This window comes from Canis aureus, chromosome 13 (assembly GCF_053574225.1).
Source record: "Canis aureus isolate CA01 chromosome 13, VMU_Caureus_v.1.0, whole genome shotgun sequence".
NCBI classification, from domain to species: Eukaryota; Metazoa; Chordata; class Mammalia; order Carnivora; family Canidae; genus Canis; species Canis aureus.
Genome location: NC_135623.1, coordinates 20,813,207 through 20,831,824, shown reverse-complemented (window position 1 = coordinate 20,831,824; position 18,618 = coordinate 20,813,207). Strand labels below are relative to the sequence as shown.

General features: G+C 44.6%; 1 protein-coding gene across 6 annotated transcripts in view; it reads right to left on the bottom strand.

The window, feature by feature from the left end:
- The window catches only part of PIK3R3 (phosphoinositide-3-kinase regulatory subunit 3), a 139,837-nt gene that overhangs the window by 119,775 nt on the left and 1,444 nt on the right, over positions 1-18,618 (bottom strand). For 2 of the 6 annotated variants that reach the window (XM_077845144.1, XM_077845145.1), the window contains exon 1: positions 1,547-2,359. In XM_077845144.1, coding sequence (XP_077701270.1) covers positions 1,547-1,652 — 106 coding nt within the window. In that variant the 5' untranslated portion in view covers positions 1,653-2,359. Of the gene's footprint in view, positions 1-1,546; positions 2,363-3,744; positions 3,849-13,410; positions 13,552-15,316; positions 15,418-18,618 lie in introns of those variants that run through there. The other 4 variants (XM_077845147.1, XM_077845150.1, XM_077845149.1 and 1 more) reach the window with 4 other exon arrangements.

Sequence of the window (18,618 nt, the reverse complement as noted above, 5' to 3'; positions counted from 1 at the left end):
ATGCATCTAATAGAAATGATGCTTTACCGTTAGGGGGAAACAAAGGGGGAAATACACACAATAGATGGGTGGCAAATCTTACAAACTTTGCAAAACACTGAAAAGCTGCATCTGGATTGCAGTCACAATTACAAAAGCAAATAAAGAAGGCTCCAAAATGAAGGGAAAAGAGAAAAATTCAAAGTGATCATTAAGAGCAAAAAGGGTTGATTTATTATTAGTTTTTAATATAGCATCATTTAATACTCTATGACTAATTGGGGAAACAAAAACAAAGGATAATTTACTGCTTACAAGGACACAAGAAATAATTTCTATACATCCTACAAGACAGTTATACTTCATTACACTTGCATGGACTCCAATCCTTTAAAAGGTTTCCAAAAATATATAGTCTTACAATAATTAAGGTTCCCCAATGACACACAATTTATTCTGGAAGCTTAACTATAACACATTTTTAAAAGACCTAACCAATTCATCTTCAACAAAAATAAGGAGTCACAAAGGCCCTCTACTTACTCAAAATCATTATGTAAAGCACTGTCTATAACCGCAAAAAAAGGATTTGAAAATCTGACAGTTAATAATCATAAAATGGGTTTAGAATTTAAAGAAAAACAATTACCCAACTTTTCCATTTTCCCTCCCTTCTTCTTTCCTACCAGATACACAAAATGTCTGTAAGGGTCTCAGACAAAGCTCTGAAGTAAAAATACAGTATATGTATACTTTACATTATGTGCATTCAAACCTATTACATATATGTACGCATCACATACATTCACACAAAAGGAAGGTTCCTCCTTTTTTTGCTCCAAGAATTGAAGTTACATTAAACCTTATCCCATAAATTAAGTTAAATCACCATAAATTAAAGAGTAATAAAATACTGCACGTAGATCTTTCCGAGCGACTATATCCTGAGAAGAAAAACCTCAGACTAAGACCGTGACTGAATAAAAACGCTCAATCCCTGAAAATCACTAAACCGGCTTTTGGTTTCTGTAAGAGGAAAAAAAAAAGGGGGGGGGGTGTCTAAAAATGAATAATCACATAGGCAACCCAGTTTCAGAAGTTAACGAAGGTAAAACACAAGGAACCGAATAAGACAAACGTACGAAATGACAAGCTTTCAAGAATTCCCCCAAAGGGAAAGACTGACTTCAAGGCTCAGATATAAAGCATCCTTTGCAGGTAGAAGAATCTTTAATGGGGGGGGGGGGGGAGAGAGAAGGGGAGGGGGAGGGGGAAACAACAAAAACCTGAACCACACGCAAAGGCAAAGAAGTAAAAGAAACGGGTCTTTCCTTCCACCCCCACTCCAGCCCCCACCCCCACCCTCGCAGGACAATAGGATCAGGGTCCTAACTGCAAACTTTAAACGGATAAACCAGAAGCAGTTTTACTGCAGCTCTAACTGCAAATCTGCCCCTCATCCCAAACCTAGCGCTCCCAGGAACACTTCTGCCCTGAAAACATCACCTAGGTCTCGTTACAGACAAATAAGACCCATCACAAGATTCTTTTTTCCTCTCCCAAGTACCTGGAGGATCCATTTCAATATAAAATATCAGTTCTGTCGAATAGGGCATCATCACCTCCCTCCAGTCTGCGTCATCGCGGTCCATACTCCACACCGTATTGTACATCGCGCTGTCAGGGGCAGGTCGTCAGGAAATATATAGAAAGCATATATTTTTTTTATCTGATATTTTTAAAAAATCTAAAAATAGAGATCTGTAAAGTCCCGCTCGGGTATGTACTTCGGGGTTTCCAACGGCCGGTACAAGTCCAGCCAACTACCGGGACGAGGACGGGGTCCTCCCCCCACTCCTCTTACAGCACCCAGCAAAATGCCCCCCCCCCGGAACTTTCAATCTACGGGCTTTTTCTCCTCGGGGAGGTACAGGGAGGCCTGGGGGGCAGAGGGCTGAGGTGTTAAAAAGCAGCTTCCCAAAAAATCCCTTCCACACAGTCGCTCTCCGAAGAGAAAAACTCCCGCTGCCTCCGAATCTTTCCTCGGCAGCCACTTTTGTGTCCTTCGAGGGAGGGAGAATGAAGGGGGGGGGGGGAGAACGCGCTGGGAGAAAGGTGAGGAAGTGACAAAGGAAGGCATAAAAGGGGGGGTGGGTATTGCGTTCAAGTTTCGGGGTCCCACTGGTCTGCAGAGAGCGATCCCCTCAGGGGCCGGGACTCGGGCTCCGTTCCAGTCAGGCTCGGAACCGAAGCTGCTGCAGCCTCGGGATGGGGGCCGGTCGGAAAGTCCAGTTAGCTGTGGCCGGCGGCGCGCTCCCGCCCGGCTGCGAGTCGGCCCGCCAGCGCCGGCTCCCCTCACGCTCTGCCCTGACTCCAGCCACTAGAGTTTCATTTTAACGGCGCGGAGGGGGACACCCTCCCCCGCCTCACGCTCCCCCGCCGAGGCGCCACCCAACCACACCGCGCGGGGGGGTGGGGGCGAGCGGCATCGATCCTGCTCCTTCCCCTCTACTCCGACCCGATGTACTGGAGAGTCGCTCAGGTGCCTGTGAAAGCGCTCCGCAAACCGTCTTCCATCTCGCTTTTCTACTCTCCCCTACGCTCCCCGGGCTTCGACTCGTTCATCCTTCCTTCTCTCCGCTCCCCCCAGGCTCGATCAGAATGGCACGGTCCGGGCGCTGGCCGCACGCCAGGAGTCAGTGCCGGGAGCACGCGAGCCAGGCCGGGAGGGAGAGGAGCGAGGGAAGGGGCGGGGGGGAGGATCAGGTGGCCGGTGATTGGCTGGTCCGGGTTGCCGGAGCCCGAGCCTGCGTCTTTTGTCTGCCTTGCTCCAGCAGAGGAGCGGGAGACGGCTGCGCGCCCCGAGCGGGCCAATCAGGAGGCAGCCGGCGCTGGCCGGCGAGACGGCGATTGGTCGGAGCCCAGTTACTAAGCGGGACAAAGGCAGAAGGGGGAAAGAAAAGAAGAGGAGAAAAAAAAAAAAAAAAAAAGAGAAAGAAAGAAAGCGCAAACGGCGGTTACTGACAGGCTGGGCGAGCGCTCAGGGGCTCAGGCTGCCCGGAGACAGGCGGGGCTCCCGCTGAGGCTCGGTCGGGCCGGACGAGTTGGGAGGGAGAGGGGGGAGGCCGAGCTGGCGCGAGACACCTCTGCCCGGAGACCGGCCGCGGGGGAGGGGACTGACTGCGAGGGACGCGTGCTGTCACTTGGCGGGACGTGCGCTGCTCTGGCCCCTAGGAGTCCCTGGGCGGACGGCCCACCCCGCAGACCCTTCACTGGGCTGGGACAGTCCCCACCCCCCGCGATAAGTTGTCAATTAAAGAAAAGGTCCCCAAACCCACTTGTAGGACCGTTGCCACTCGGTGAGAGGAGATGCCCGAGGTCCCCTGTGGCCTCCCCAGGCCGCTACCAGAACCCGGCCCGGCTTCTCCCCTGGAACAGTTCGGCTGTCCTTAAGGAGGCATTTCGCAGCTCCTCTGCGCTTCCCACCCAAAGGCTTTTGAACCCAGGGAGAACTCCCTACACCTGAAATAGGGAGCCATAGCAGGCCCCTCAAGCCAGAAAACATGCCTTGAAATTACAGTGCGCGTATGTTTTGAGACAAATCACAGGTGTTAGAATCCCCAGCCAAAGGAGCTCTATTCTGTTTCCCTGACAGACCCCCTTCCTCAACTACGCGGTCCCTCCCCCAAGCTTAGAACTGTAACAGGCTTCACGATGAAAATGCTGAATATTACCACGAATTTCAGAAACAGCTAATTAACTTACTGGGGAACACTGAGGGCCAAAAGCAGACTTGTGTCTCCTGAAGGTTACGCCTGAAATTGCCATCCTGTGTGCCCTACAATACAGTCTGGGGAGGCCAAAAACTGCACCGTTTCCTCTCTACACAGGAGTAACAAAGCCCATTGTGTTGGGGTTGACAACCTGTTTTAAGCTCTAGTAAAACCTACCCTGAATGGCTCTGCTATATTGATTCATTCCTGTGGAAGAGTTGCCACGTCTCACCCTCTACCTCCTAAAGTGGTTCTGCCCTCCTTAAAGGTGCTCTAAGTTGAGATAGTTCCTGGGAGCTGACAGTCCAAACGTGTATGGGCTCTGAAATATGTACAGTCTTGAATTTAAAAGGGCCAGAATAAAATGAAGAATAAAATGGACAGGGGACTGTCCAGTCTCCAGGACTGGAGAAAACACATCAGGATCCTTATATGCTTTCCTTTCTTACATTTCTGAAATCCAAACATGATTCAGAAGCCAGATCAACTTTGGGGCAGACCATGTTGTTAATCTGGACGTCCTGAGCCATTTCTCTAGGTAGAAGATGCTAGAAGATCAACTCTAATTTGTGGCTGGCTTCCCAGCAGTCTCTTTACTTCACCATATCTGGGAGCCAGAAGCACTCACATGTGATAACTCAAAAGGCAGAACAATCAGTCAAGGGCAAGTTGGTTTATTTTTGTTCACGGGTGTCCCTGTGCATTCCCAAACAAAATGAAGGTGAAGAGAGGAAGTGTGGAAAAGATAATGGCTTTCAGATTTCCACAGCAGCTTTTGTCTGGACCACTTTTCATTATTTAGTGGTGGGGTTTCAATTTCTAATATGCAGAACAATCACCCAGCCTTTCCCACGACTTTGAGGGATGTAGTGAAGAAACAGCACAGTATATAGTATATAGTCCGATCCTCAACACTGGCACATGGAGTAAAGCTTGAGTCAACTTTGCCACCTCAAATTATATGACCCAACTATCCAACAAATAAAGCTTTGAATAGGAGACCTCCAAAAAATAACAGTGATGCAAGAGGCAGTGATGAATCAAGGGGAAGCACATTTCCTTTGGATGGGTTTGAACCACTGCCCTGTTATGGTGGGAAGTGCCTGTCGTATGATGCTGGCCTTACTTTCCTTCAGTTGAGAAATAAAAGTGAGGTTGTGACTGCATGTCATCAAACCACCTCAGGCTCTTTGGCAAAGGCAGAGAATGTTCGCTCTGGTGTCCTGGACCATTTCCATCCTGGAGAATTATATTTGGCCTGGGTGTGGATTAAATTCAGCTCTAAGAGCTCAAACTCCTGGGTCGCAACCTGCTACTTGAGGATTTCTTTTTCTCTTTGCCTCCCTCCTTTCTTTTTTCTAATTTTTAAAAACTATTTATGTATTTATTTGAGAGGGGGTTGCAGGCAGAGGGAGAGAGAGAATCCCAAAGCAGACTCCCCACTGCATATAGACCCTAATGCAGGGCTGGATCCCATAACCCTGAGATCATGACCTGAGCAGAGATCAAGAGTCAGATGTGCCTAACCAACTGAGCCGCTCAAGTTCCCTTTTTTTTTTTTTAACTTAAAGTAGTCTTAGGTAAATCAAAAAATCTGTCTGCCTTCATTTATGTATCTGTGAAATAGGAGATTGCCTTCAGATTTATGCAAGCTTCTTGGCTTATTGTGAAATTGAGAATGAAAAAAAATGCCACTTAAGTACTTAGAATTAATAGTACCTTTCTGTAACTCCAAATGGATAGATGTCCTTCACTTTTCACCCTGATATGGTCTTGCTATCAAACTGTTCAAATATGCTCCATTTCCCCCCTCTTTATTTCAGAGATGGATGAAATATTTCTCCTGTGCACTGAATATAGGGTATGATCTCAGAGCTCTCTGTGCCAGCAGAATCAGCCTGGAACTCAGCCAAAAGTTCTTCGTGATTAAAGGTGCCATCTGAGCACACAATATTTTTTAAAAGCCTTGCAAAATGGAAACACACTTTTATTATTTTTTTAAGGTCACTAGCTTTAACGCCAGGACTGACTTTAGCCTTTGGGGAAGGATCACGGTCTCAATCACCCCTCCCCCCATTTTTTCCCCTCTCTCATCATCTTTCTTGACCAAATATCTTTGATAAGGCCAAGTCCAGGAGCTAAATAAATTTAATAAATAGCATTCTAAGAAAATTCTACAAATCACCAGTTGCAAATTTGAGGACCTCCTCAGCCATATGCCTTGTAAGTTGAGGATACATCAAATTTTGATGGAAAAGTTTGCTTTCACTTTTGTAAAAAGTAAAATGACCAATGTAAAAAGACCAAAGCTAGTGGATCTTCCAAAAAGACCTCGCACATGGGAATTGATAATCATCTCTTGAGATAGTAGTGTCTAAAATCATGATTTTCCATTTTTTTCAGAATGGTATTCCTTTTACTTAGCATTTGCAATTTTTTCCCTCTCCTGCACATCTTTCTTAAAACTTGAAAAACTCTATGATAGGGATGAAGGAGTGCACTTGTGATGAGCATCAGATGTTGTATGTGAGTGTTGAATCACTAAATTGTTCACCTGAAATTAATACTATACTGTATGTTAACTAACTGGAATTAAATAAAAACTTTTTCTTAAAAAGGAAAGAGAAAAGAAACTATGACAATGTTAATTATATCAGCCCAAGGCACTGAATGAGTGGTCTTCATAAAGTGGCATTCCTCCAGAGGCTGCTAAACTCCTGGATTTAGGGAGCATTGTTTGAGGGCTTCCTCACACCCCTCAGCACATGATCTAAATCTTCTCTGCCTCATGCACCCCACTTTAGGGCCTTCTGCAGCTTTAGGGTTCACAAAAAGCAGTGTCTCTCTCTTTAACCTAACATACTCCCACTCCCTTCTTTTTGTTGTCTGCCCTTCCAGCAGCACAAGGACCACCTGGATGGTATGTATGCTACTGCTGCAAACTTCCCCTCCATCAAGGCAACAGCTTTCAGCTCAGCTCTCACCAGGAGAGAGAGAGCAAATGAGATCCAAACTACACGAACAATAGTCTAGGCTGTTTGACAAGGGCAGGGCACAAACAGGGCAGGCAGCTGGTGAGCTCTGTTACCTCATTTAATCTCCATAACCCTGAGGAGGAGGGTTGTATTTTTATTCTCATTTTACAGATGAGGAAATTGAGACCCAGAGCAGCGAGGGAACTTGTTCAAAGTCACTCAGCCACTTAGTAGCAGAGCCAGGATTAGAGCCCCAGGTCCTGACAGCCAGTTTCAGTACCTTTTCTTCTCCCCTTCAGTTAGTGAATGTTTATTGATGCTTCCAAACACTGGGGTACAAAAAAGAATAAGACAGAGTGCCTAACACTGAGTCTGGAGCCCACAGAGGAGGAGCCAACAAAAGAATAAATAATTATAGGCATGTAAGTGCTCTAATAGAGAAATTGGCAAAGTTCTATGTGAGCCCCCAAGACAGTAATGATCTCTGCCCACATGCAGGTGAGTAAAGGCATCCTAAAGAAGGTGACATGTGGGCTGCCCCAAAACTTATACACCTGATTTAAACATGTGGTCTATTTATTTCTGTTTCCAAAATCTGTATGATTAGCTCCAAGCCTGAAAAAGTTTCCCTGAAAAGTCACCAAAGAGTCCCTCATCATCAGACTCTGCAACAACCTCATTATAATCTCCCTGCCTTGCCTCCTCCAGTGCATACTCGACACAGAACGATGGCTCTAAATAAAAAATCTGATCATATTAGTCCTTTGCATAAACCCTGCCTTCGTTCCTTCTGCCTTCAGGTTAAATTTTAAGTCTCAGCCTGGCATTCAAGATTTTGATGATCTAGGGGCAGCCCGGGTGGCTCAGTGGTTTAGCGCCGCCTTCAGCTCAGCCCAAGGCGTGATCCTGGAGACCAGGGATTGAGTCCTACGTCAGGCTCCCTGCATGAAGCCTGCTTCTCCCTCTGCCTCTCTCTCTCTCTCTTTCTCTCTCTAATAAATAAATAAAATCTTAAAAAAAAAAAGACTTTGATGATCTAGCCCCTGCCTACCTCTTCCGTCCCTTTTCACAGTTTTTTCCTGTCACTCCTAAGACTAGTCATACTAAAGCACTGCAGCCCTCAGAACAGCAGAAATTTCACCTCACAAAACACACTCGACTGTTAAGTGGCAAACTCCGACTTACATGCATCTAATCTCTCAGACTCTGCTCATGTAGCCACCTGCGCCAGCCTCTGCACAGCCTTGGCACACCATGTTTAAAGTGTCTGTTTCCAGGTCTATCTCTCCCCCATGATGAAGGATTTCCTCATGGGTGGAGAGCATGCTGTTGAATCATTAGTGCCCAGCATCAGGCCTGGCACACAGTGGGTAGCCAGTGAATGTTCTTTGAGCAAATAAAAGTTGTAAGAAGAAACCAAACTCTCCAAGAAGGTTCTGGAGCAGCCTAAGTTCAGGTTACCCTGATAATCCTTTCTGTAGGTCTTCAGCTGATTCCTGTTTATTTAAGATGACAAAAAGAAAATAAAAAAAATTGTACAGTTTTGGCTTACAGAAATATGAGGGGAAGACAGTGACCCTTCTATCCTGCTGGCTGCCTCTAGGGTCTTCACCACAGTCACTCAGTTCTGCTACTCTTCTATTTTATCAGCTGTGAATTGTTTGCAAAATTCTAAGCAGTTTGTAGGCAATTCAGGAAAACTCAGCAGCAAGAAGAGAAGCTGGTTTCATTTTCTAGCCCAACTCATTTCTGAAATGTAATACCATGTAGGGTTTTATTTTATTTTATTTTATTTTCCATGTAGGGTTTTAAAGTATGCTCACTTCCTGTGGTCATTATTTCAATAGTTTAGAACAATTTGCAGTTCGTGCCTCCCTTCTGGAATGTACAATAATTACCCTATAATTCCACAGGTCTCAAATCTGAACTATCTTACATGTTTTGTTGTTACAGGGCAAAATTAGTGCAGTTCTTATTTTGGAGATTTGGTTTAAAAATTAAAAAAACATTATAAAAAAATTAAAAAACCAAACTAATAGCATTGTTCTTTGCTTCTATGAACAATAAAATCGCAAGCATCCTTTAGAAATATTTTATAAAATCAGCATGTTAAAACAAGGCCTCCTGCATCCTCCCCCGATACATTTACAACGGAATCATCCCTGAAATCTGGGGAAATGATGCAACCTCTGGGGCTTAAGGATCACCATCTGAGTAAGAAAAGTACAAATATAGAACATTAAAGACCTGGTCATTTATATCTTCAGCTCGGAGAATATGAAAAATGAGACACTCACAGTGACATCCTTTTAATTCAAGGGCAGGGACTACCTTGTGTGCTGCTCATCTTATGCTTCTTGCAAAGGAGGTACTCAGTGAAGATCACTATTATTCCCTTTGGGTCCTGTTTCTCCCTTATTTGTACCAATGTGTGAAATTCTAAATTATGTAATGCTAGGGCTGAGTAAAGGCACCCAAGGTGTTGGGAGTATATATTCAAAAGCAACCTCTTTTCGTGTTGTAAACAAAAAAAAAATGTAATTCGTCATCGTATATATCAAATATGTAATATGATAGTTGCACTTAGAGTTATCAAATGTTAAAGGTAGAAGGAAAGAACAGCTCAAAATGACAAGCCCTTTCAGTTCAGTTCAACCTGAGCCCCTTCCGCAGTCTAGATCTTGTGCTGAGGGCTCAATGAGATACTATTCCTGTCCTTATGAGCCCACCACCTAGTAAGGGAGATGCATGTGAACAAGCAATAACAGTTTCACTGACCCCTGTGCTTTCAAACTGATGAACTCCCTGAGGCCTTAAGAGCAGGGCGATTGACCCTTTCCATCAAGTTTCCTCTCCAACAAGTTTACTCTGTTTCCCAGCCTCTTCCTGACCTCCTGGACTGCTGAGTCTCAACCTCACACTCCTCAATGATTCTGTTCTTGCAGCATTGACTGCGGACCTGTGTTCCCTAACCACAATTTAAATGTGGCCCTCGTCTTCTTTTTCAGGATAATGGAGAGAAATCCAGCCCATTATCCTACACTGATATAGGGCCTGTGGCTGGTGTTTTTCCTGAGTTCTCCTAGAACCCTGCACTGCTCCCTCTTTGAAATCTCAACTCTAATAAATGACTCTCTCTGACCTTCCCTCACTTCTTTCTTTTCCCCAAGCATCGACACTGGGGGAAAATGTTTACCATCTAATATCTCTGTAGTGAGTTGAATAGTGGCCTCCAAAAATTATATATACCGGGGTGCCAGGGTGGCTCAGTCAGCTGAACGTCCAACTCTGATTTTGGCTCAGGTCATGATCTTAGGGTCATAATCTCAGGGTTGTGAGATCAGCCCTGAGTACATCCCCAGGTGGGGCTCTGCACTCAGAACAGAGTCATCTTATCCCTCTCCCTCCCCCTCTGCCCCTTCAGCCCCCATCACTGCTTGCTCTCTCTAAAATAAATAAATAAACTCCTTTTTTAAAAATGACATCTACAAATCCTAACCCTTCAGAAGCTCTGAATGTGACCTTATTCACAAAAAAAAGGGTCTGCAGATATAAGATTTTGAGATGAGATCATCCTGGATTTAGGGCAGGTGTCCTTATAAAGAAAGGCAGAGGGAGATTTAAGACACAGAGGGGAAGTCAATTTAAAGACAGAGGCAGAGATTGGAGTGATGCATCTATAAGCCAAGGAACACCCAAATTACCTACAACCACCAAAAATTAGGAGGGAAGCATAGAACACATTCTCCCTTCAGAATCTCCAGAAAAAAACAATCCTGCTAACCTTTTGATTTTGGACTTCTGGCTTCCAAAACTATGAGAGAATATCTATTGCTTTAAGCCACCCAGTTTGTGGTAATTCATTATGGCTGCCCTAGGAAACTAATACACACACCATAATTTAATTTTTTTTAGATTTGCTAATTTATTTTAGAGAGAGAGAGAGCACAAGCAGGAGCGGTGGGGAGGAGAGAGAATTTCAGGCAGATTCTGCACTGAGTGCAGAGATCAGGGCCTAGACACTGAGATCATGACCTGAGGCAAAACCAAGAGTCAGACACTTAACCAACTGCACCACCTAGGTGTCCTATTCTCTTTATTTCTTGGTATTAAGATGTCTTTAAAAATTCAATTATAGTGGAGTGCTTGGGTGGCATAGTCAGTTAAGTGTCTGACTCTTGGTTTTGGCTCAGGTCATGTTCTCAAGGTTATGAAATCAAGCCCTGTGTCCGGCTTCATGCTCAGCGGTGAATCTGCTTGAGATTCTCTCTCCCTCTCCCTTTGCTCTCCCCACCCTGAACATCCAATCTCTCTCTGTAAAATAAATAAATAAATAATTTAAAAAAAAAGAAATAGAATATAATTTCAAAATAAAGGCAGTTCCTTCCCAAGATGACTATAAGTCACCTTAAACTAAATATGGTGCTCAAACTGATGAAATTTTGTCAGACTAGTTCCAGGACTAGAAACCACAGACCTAACCCCAAGGTGGATCTTTTTTTTTTTTTTAAGATTTTATTTATTTATTCATGATAGACACACACACAGAGAGAGAGAGAGAAGCAGAGACACAGGCAGAGGGAGAAGCAGGCTCCATGCAGGGACCCCGATGCGGGACTTGATCCCTGGTCTCCAGCATCGTGCCCTGGGCCAAAGGCAGGCGCTAAACCACTGCACCACCCAGGGATCCCCCAAGGTGGATCTTTGTAACCATTTTTTCCCAGTTCCTTCAACTGTCTCCCTCCTGTCCTTCAAAAAAAAGTCATCCTGCTGAAACCAAATCCCAGACCAAAACAAGAGTCCTCCATCTGCTTTTATACTCAGGCAGCTATGCTTAAGTAAAAAAAAACCAAATTTGCCAATTTCACTCTGGACTGGTCTCTGGTCATAACTGGATTCCTAGGGGAGCAGGGCGGGGGGTGGGGGTGAATGGGTGACGGGCACTGAGGGGGGGCACTTGATGGGATGAGCACTGGGTGTTATTCTGTATGTTGGTAAATTGAACACCAATAAAAAATTAATTTATTAAAAAAAATAAATAACTGGATTCCTTTTAATTATCCTGGATCTGCTTCCTCTGACATTCCAAACCTTCACTCCTCATCTCGAATGACTCCCCTCCATCATCAGATAAGTAAATGTGAGCTGGCCTTTTACATCACAGAGACCAACAAGCATAATTCCCATCTCTTCCCATCCCTGGTTTCATCCTGCACGGTGAAGAGAGTCCTTGTGTATGTGTATAAGCCTCTTCCATCCATCCACCTTTTATTTCCCCTTCAGACCCTATAAACTGGACCCATCCTTGCTTCCTCCTCTCTGAAGAGACGTGTCTTTCCTCCAGTAGAAAGCTGACCTCTGGGATCCCTGGGTGGCGCAGCGGTTTGGCGCCTGCCTTTGGCCCAGGGCGCGATCCTGGAGACGCAGGATCGAATCCCACGTCAGGCTCCCGGTGCATGGAGCCTGCTTCTCCCTCTGCCTGTGTCTCTGCCTCTCTCTCTCTCTCTCTCTGTGACTATCATAAATAAATAAAATCTTTAAAAAAAAAAAAAAAAAGAAAGCTGACCTCTGATGCCACCCTCCTTAGCATCCTAAAGCACCATTCCTAGTCCATCTCCTGTCTACCCAAATGCCTACTGGATGCCCCCCAAACAGCTCAAAATCATCATATTTAAGCTTGAGTTAGGTGACAGGGCCAGAAATATGGACCCACGGGGAGAACAGCATGTGCCAAGGCCCATGGGAGAGCATATGTCTCTTGGAGGCACTGAAAATTGTGCAGCTGGTCTAAATTGAAGAAGATAGAAGACAGTGAGGATGAAGTTGCACAGTAAGCATGAAGAGGCTGGTAAACCAAAATAAGGAATGTATGCTTGATGCTCAAAGCAAGGGAGAAAGGGGGCAGGGCATTAAAGAACTAAGCAGAGGAACAGCATGGTCATATTTGCACTTGAGAATCATCACAGATTACAGAGTAAATTAAAGGGGATGACTCTAAATACATTTGAAGACAAGGACGCCTGGGTGGCTCAGCGGTTGAGTGTCTGCCTTTGGCTCAGGGCATGATCCCAAAGGCAGGTCCTGGGATTGAGTCCCACATCCGACTCCCTGCATGGAGCCTGCTTCTCCCTCTGCCTATGTCTCTACCTCTCTCTCTGTGTCTCTCATGAATAAATAACATCTAAAAAAAAAAAAAAAAAAAAAAAAAAAGACAAATAAAACACTGTTGAAACAATGTAGGCAAAAGGTGGAGAGTCCTGTGTAGCTCTGAGAGATGTTTAGGAGATAGAAAAGGCCACACTTGATGAATGGTTAGGTGACTAGTACATCCCCACCCTAAACAACAGCTCACTGCAAAATGAGATTACAACCTTTCTGGTTGAGAATCTTTCCCTTTACTGGTAATATTCTCCTCTGCTTCTGCAGGTGATTCATTCACTGCCAGGACTTCAGTGGGTGGATCAACTAGCCCCAAGAGCCCTGCTTATGGGTTAATACCTAAGGGCTTGAGTGGATCAATGACTCAGGCTAGTTGGCCAATTGCCTCATCGTAGTGGACACATTTTAATACCTCTGCTCGGTTCACCATGATATTCCTCTTCCCAATTTGCACATGACCTTGCACCTTTCCATAGTTAATGGGCTGAGTCAAAGTTTCTTTCACAAATATTTGGAAATAGTACCTCAAACAAGGGTTGGTCTCTCCAGAAGTCTGTACCTGTAGCAGAGAATCTCTGGAGCTGACTGTGGCCACTGTCTCTTATGAGAGCTAAGTTCAAAGGAAACCAGTGTTCAGAAAGCTGAAGAAGGGTGAAGGAAATGCTCTGAAAGTAGGGATGAGAAATGGAAAGGACACAAGCAATAGTCAATCTTTTGAGTCTGTAGCCCCCTAACACCCAGATCTGTACCTGTTCTAAGGTCAGGCTCACCTGTAACACTTGCAGGGCCCAGAGCAAGAATGTAAATGGAGGCTCGCATACAATATGCCAAAATACTTGAAAGTTTTAAATCAAGTTAACAAATAATTAAATAAAATATATTAAATCCCCTTATCTTAACAAATAAACCTTCATTTAAATCCAGAAGACTAGGTTCAAATTCAGAATTCTCGGGTCCTTAGAGTTCTGACAGAACATGGTGGCTGGAGGAGAATGGATTCCCATCTCTTCCCATCCCTGGTTTCATCCTGCACTGGGAAGACGGTCCTTATGTGTGTGTCCAAGAGTCTTCCACCCATCCACAAACAGCTATCCCTTGACCGCCCCTTTGGTCTAAAGATACTACTGATACTGACATTCCTTTCTGTCCTTAGAAGAACAGATTCATGGAAAAAGCCCAATACAGATCTTGGAAACAAGAATTCCAAGAGTATGATTAAGAAGAGGTAAGCCAGGGGATCCCTGGGTGGCGCAGCGGTTTGGCGCCTGCCTTTGGCCCAGGGCGCGATCCTGGAGACCCAGGATCAAATCCCACGTCAGGCTCCTGGTGCATGGAGCCTGCTTCTCCCTCTGCCTGTGTCTCTGCCTCTCTCTCTCTCTCTCTGTGTGACTATCATAAATAAATAAAAATTAAAAAAAAAAAAAAAAGAAGAGGGAAGCCAGAGGGCTCTGGATGAATGAGTTCCCTTGACTGATTTCTCATCCTCCGAGGAGAGGTAGGATCAGTCCCTTTTTACCCTGTCTCGGGCCCCTGTTTCCCAGGTCTAATAGGGTCTGCTTGTATGAATTCTTTGTTTGTTTAAGCAAGCTCCAATTAGATACTAATTAAGGCCACTACCTTTATCCTCTGAACTACTGTCCAAATGTCTCACTCTTTCCCCGAGGGGCCTGGGGTAGTGCCCAAGAGGGCTTCCTCAAGAACCTTAATGCTTATCAAGTGGGCCAGAATCGGCCAAGCAGCTTATGTCACAGGTTCTCCCCCAGGGGTAAATTATTTTGATCAATCACTGTGACTTTACTCTCCTTCTCTCAGGCTACATATATTATATTTCCAATTAGCTATTTTGAGTTTAATGGGCAGCCTCAAATCCTAAAACAGCATTTTACTTCACTCCTGCTACTCTGGCATCACATTCAACAACATGTTAGAGTTTATGGGCCTTACCTCCCATCTGATTTGGGAGTCCTCCAAAATGGGAAGGGTGTTCAAATGCTCGGCAGCCAAAAACGTCAAATGTTCTGTATAGCCCCATTAATCAGGACGTGAAGCCATCTCCTTTGGAGGATGCTCTGGTCCTCTCCCTTGGGAAGCTTAGAGCATTTTCTTTAGGGACAATCCCCATATACATACACTTGGCCTGGGCCCTGCCCATCACTCCTCTCTTCAACTCTACATTCAGTTAGGGTAGTAACGATTTTCCCTGGACCATACAGTCAAATGCCACCATAAACATGGTATCTAAGGCTTCCTGCTAGACCAGTCTCAGAGCCTGGTTCTCAGAGCCCTATGAGTATAGCCAGTGAAAAGAGATCACCAGGATGCTCACAGACCCATAATAGCCAGTTACCAGAAGCAATTAGTCAACCACTGTGAATAGCATATAAGCATGTGCTATAGCATATAAGGTGCATATAAGGTGTAGTCTAGTACCTGAAACACCTGCTCTTTATCTGTGATTTTCCTCTTTGGATCCAGGAACTCTTTTTTTCATAGTGTTGTACCTCACTATTGGACAAAGTAACCACGCACCCCTGGAAGCAAAGTTAACAAAAACAATAAACTTTCCCTGTTCTTCATTTTTCTAACATAGTACCTACTCTGATGCCCTCAAAGTTGCTATCAGTGCGGGTGCGCAATTGCTAAGACAAGCCGGAGCTAAGTAATTCACCAAGGTTACCAAGGCCATTAACTCCAGAAAGGAGTAAAAGAAATGAGGGAATTGACTTCCTTCTGGATTTTAAGCTGACTTCTGAATCAGTGCTCTGGGTCTGTCTTGATAATGTCAAGTTAGAAAAAAAAAAAAAAGATGTGTAACCCTGGAAGAGTTTTTCATAAACATAAACATTATGAATATTTCTAGTTTTCCATATTTGATAGGGTGGGAATAGTTATTAACAATGTATATCTTCTCACGGCCTGTGTTTACCCCCATGTGATATTACATGTCATCACCTTTTATTGAGATCGAATAAAATTACTCAAGTTGTAAAATCTCCCACATGGTCTAGTATCACCATTGTATTAGTGTGCCTTTAGTTATGTCAGAAAATTCATTTAAGCTAAATAAAAGGTTAGTCTTACTTGACACACAGCTAAGTAGAAGGGCTCAAACAATGTTAGCAGGAACCAGATGCATTCTCAGTTCTCCTTCCATCTAACGTTTCCTCAGGTGGCAAAAAGGATAGTCTCCAGCAGCTGCAGGCTGCAACATACCTGTCTAGCAACTCCATCCGGCAGAGTGCACGTTTTTCCACGCAATTGCCAAAAAATTCTGGGGGTTGAGTCTCATTGGCCTGACCTGGGTCACATGTTCACCCCTGAACCAATCACTGAGTCCAGTGATATGGGCTGTTCTAATTGGAGAGGCCTAGGTCATGTGGCATCCTTGGAGGCAGAGTGTGGGGGTCAGCTGCTCCCAAGCTACATAAACATTATGAATTGGGAAGAGGCAGTTTCTCAGCAACGGTCTGGGCTGACAAAAAACACTTTCACTACTCTTGAAGAGTCATTGTTCTGATTTTCCAAGGTTTTGTAGAATAAATAAATAAATAAATAAATAAATAAATAAATAAATATTTATGTATGTATATAATGACTGTATAAATATATACAAATGAATAAATAAAACACTTCCAGATAAATTCACATGACCAATCACTTTGTCCAGTCACTCCTGAACAGTAACAGGGTCCTGAAACTCCCATCCCTTCATACTGGTAGACCTACACACAAGACAGATAAAATCCAACCTGTTAATGTCCTCTGCAGTCTAGAGATTTTATAATACCTGCTCTGACATCCAATGCTGGAAACAACCAACTCCATAGGAAGTGGCCAAGCCATCCTGTATAAGGAACACAGTGTGCTGAACTATTTTGGACTCTCTATTCAGAGCCAGGAAATCCACACAAAACCAGATCCTACCTGATTTTTTTTTCTTCTCTATCACAAAAGGGAATCTATGGGATATGAAACCCAGAGACGGTGCAGTTAGTCAGTAATTCTTCAGAGTGATCTAAAAGATCATCCATCTCAAAACAATATAAATTTCCTGCACTGTTTTCTAAAGGGCCTGGGTTTCCAACCTTAAGCTTATGTTTTTACCCTAAGCCCAGTCTCTCCCCATTCTTTGAGAGGAAAACTATTCCTGGTTTTGTCCTTCCATAACACCTTCTCTTTCCACTTTTGAATTTGAGGAATCCCCCAAATTAAAGCTTTAAGGTGGAAGACCCAGAGTGAAAGCAGAGAGGGTGGGAATTTTTAGTTTTTCCTTGCCTTGATTTTCCTGTGGCTTCCACTTCCAGATGAAGATAGAACATCCAGATGTCTGTCCCTGCATACTTCTGGTAAACACTCTAAATAGTCTACACCTGCTCTCTCCCAATGTACCTACCTCTCCTGAACACTACCAGGGTCCAACATATAACTACAGATTTTTCACCTCTTCCCTCAGCTCCACAAGATCTGTAGCCCCACAATCAGTACTAAAACCACATTTGACCCATTCTATTTCTATTATGGGGAAAGGCGTGGGGGCTTGCTACTTGTAAATCCACCATTAAACAGCATTGAGGACTTGATGCTTTTCTTGGCTGCCCCTCTTTCTAGGATTCTGCCTCCATAAGACAAACAGGATTTTCTGGGAGGCCTGGCTAAGGCCTCCTCTTGTGAGCGTTGAAAATAGCTCAAACTCCAGGCCCAACTTCCCTTCCTCTTTCCCTGACGCTCTCCAGCTTTAGGGATATTAGCCAGGATTTCTTCTTGGTCAGGAGCCCTCTGACCCGCCACTTTCTTCAGTGCTCTGCCTTTTAGAGGCTCAGAAGTGTCTATCTTCATGCTTCTGGCCTTCCCCCTGGAGGGCCATCATTGGTGCTCTCATCTGTCCCATTTAAGTCTTCAGGTATAGGGACGCCCAGGTGGCTCAGTGGTTGAGCATCTGCCCTTGACTCAGGGCATGGTTCCAGGATCAGTCCCACATCAGGCTCCCTGCATGGAACCTGCTTCTCCTCCCTCTGCCTATGTCTCTGCCTCTCTCTGTGTGTGTCTCTCATGAATAAATCAATAAAATCTTTTAAATTAAAAAAATAAGTCCTCAGGTATAATAGTCATTGGAGTCTTTGCTGGATATCTAACAATCACCTCAGTTGACTGAATTTCCTTTACCCCAAGACTTGAGCTGTCTCCCCTCCTCCTTTTCTTATGTTACTTTCAGCAGTGGAAATACTCTAAAAAGACCACTCTGGGTCTGGCAGCTGGAATTTTCTCTAAAGCCTTACGCTGGGACAACTCTACTCTTTGCCTGTTACATGGGGGACCTGATTCATACTGTTTGGGTCTTTCACTTCTATTTCATTGGCCTTCTATAAAAGTGTCTCTAGCCTCAATTCAAAAGCAGGTATCTTTTCTCACAGTCTCTGATAGAGCGGGGGCGGGGGGGGGGGGGGAATCTGAGCAACCCTGTGGTTATAAGACCTGCGGGGGTGCCTAGGTGACTCGTTAAGCCTCTGCCTCTTGAATTCAGCTCAGGTCATGATCCCAGAGTCACAAGATCAAGCCTCACATCAAGCCCCATGTCCAGCCCTTTGTCGAGTCCTGAGTTGGACTCCATACTGGGTAAGGAGCCTGCTTAAGATTCTCTCTCCCCCTCTCCCTCGGTCCCTCCTTTCTCTCTCTCTCTCTCTCTCTCTCTCTCTCTCAATCTCTCTCTCTCATAAGTAGATGGATAGATAGAT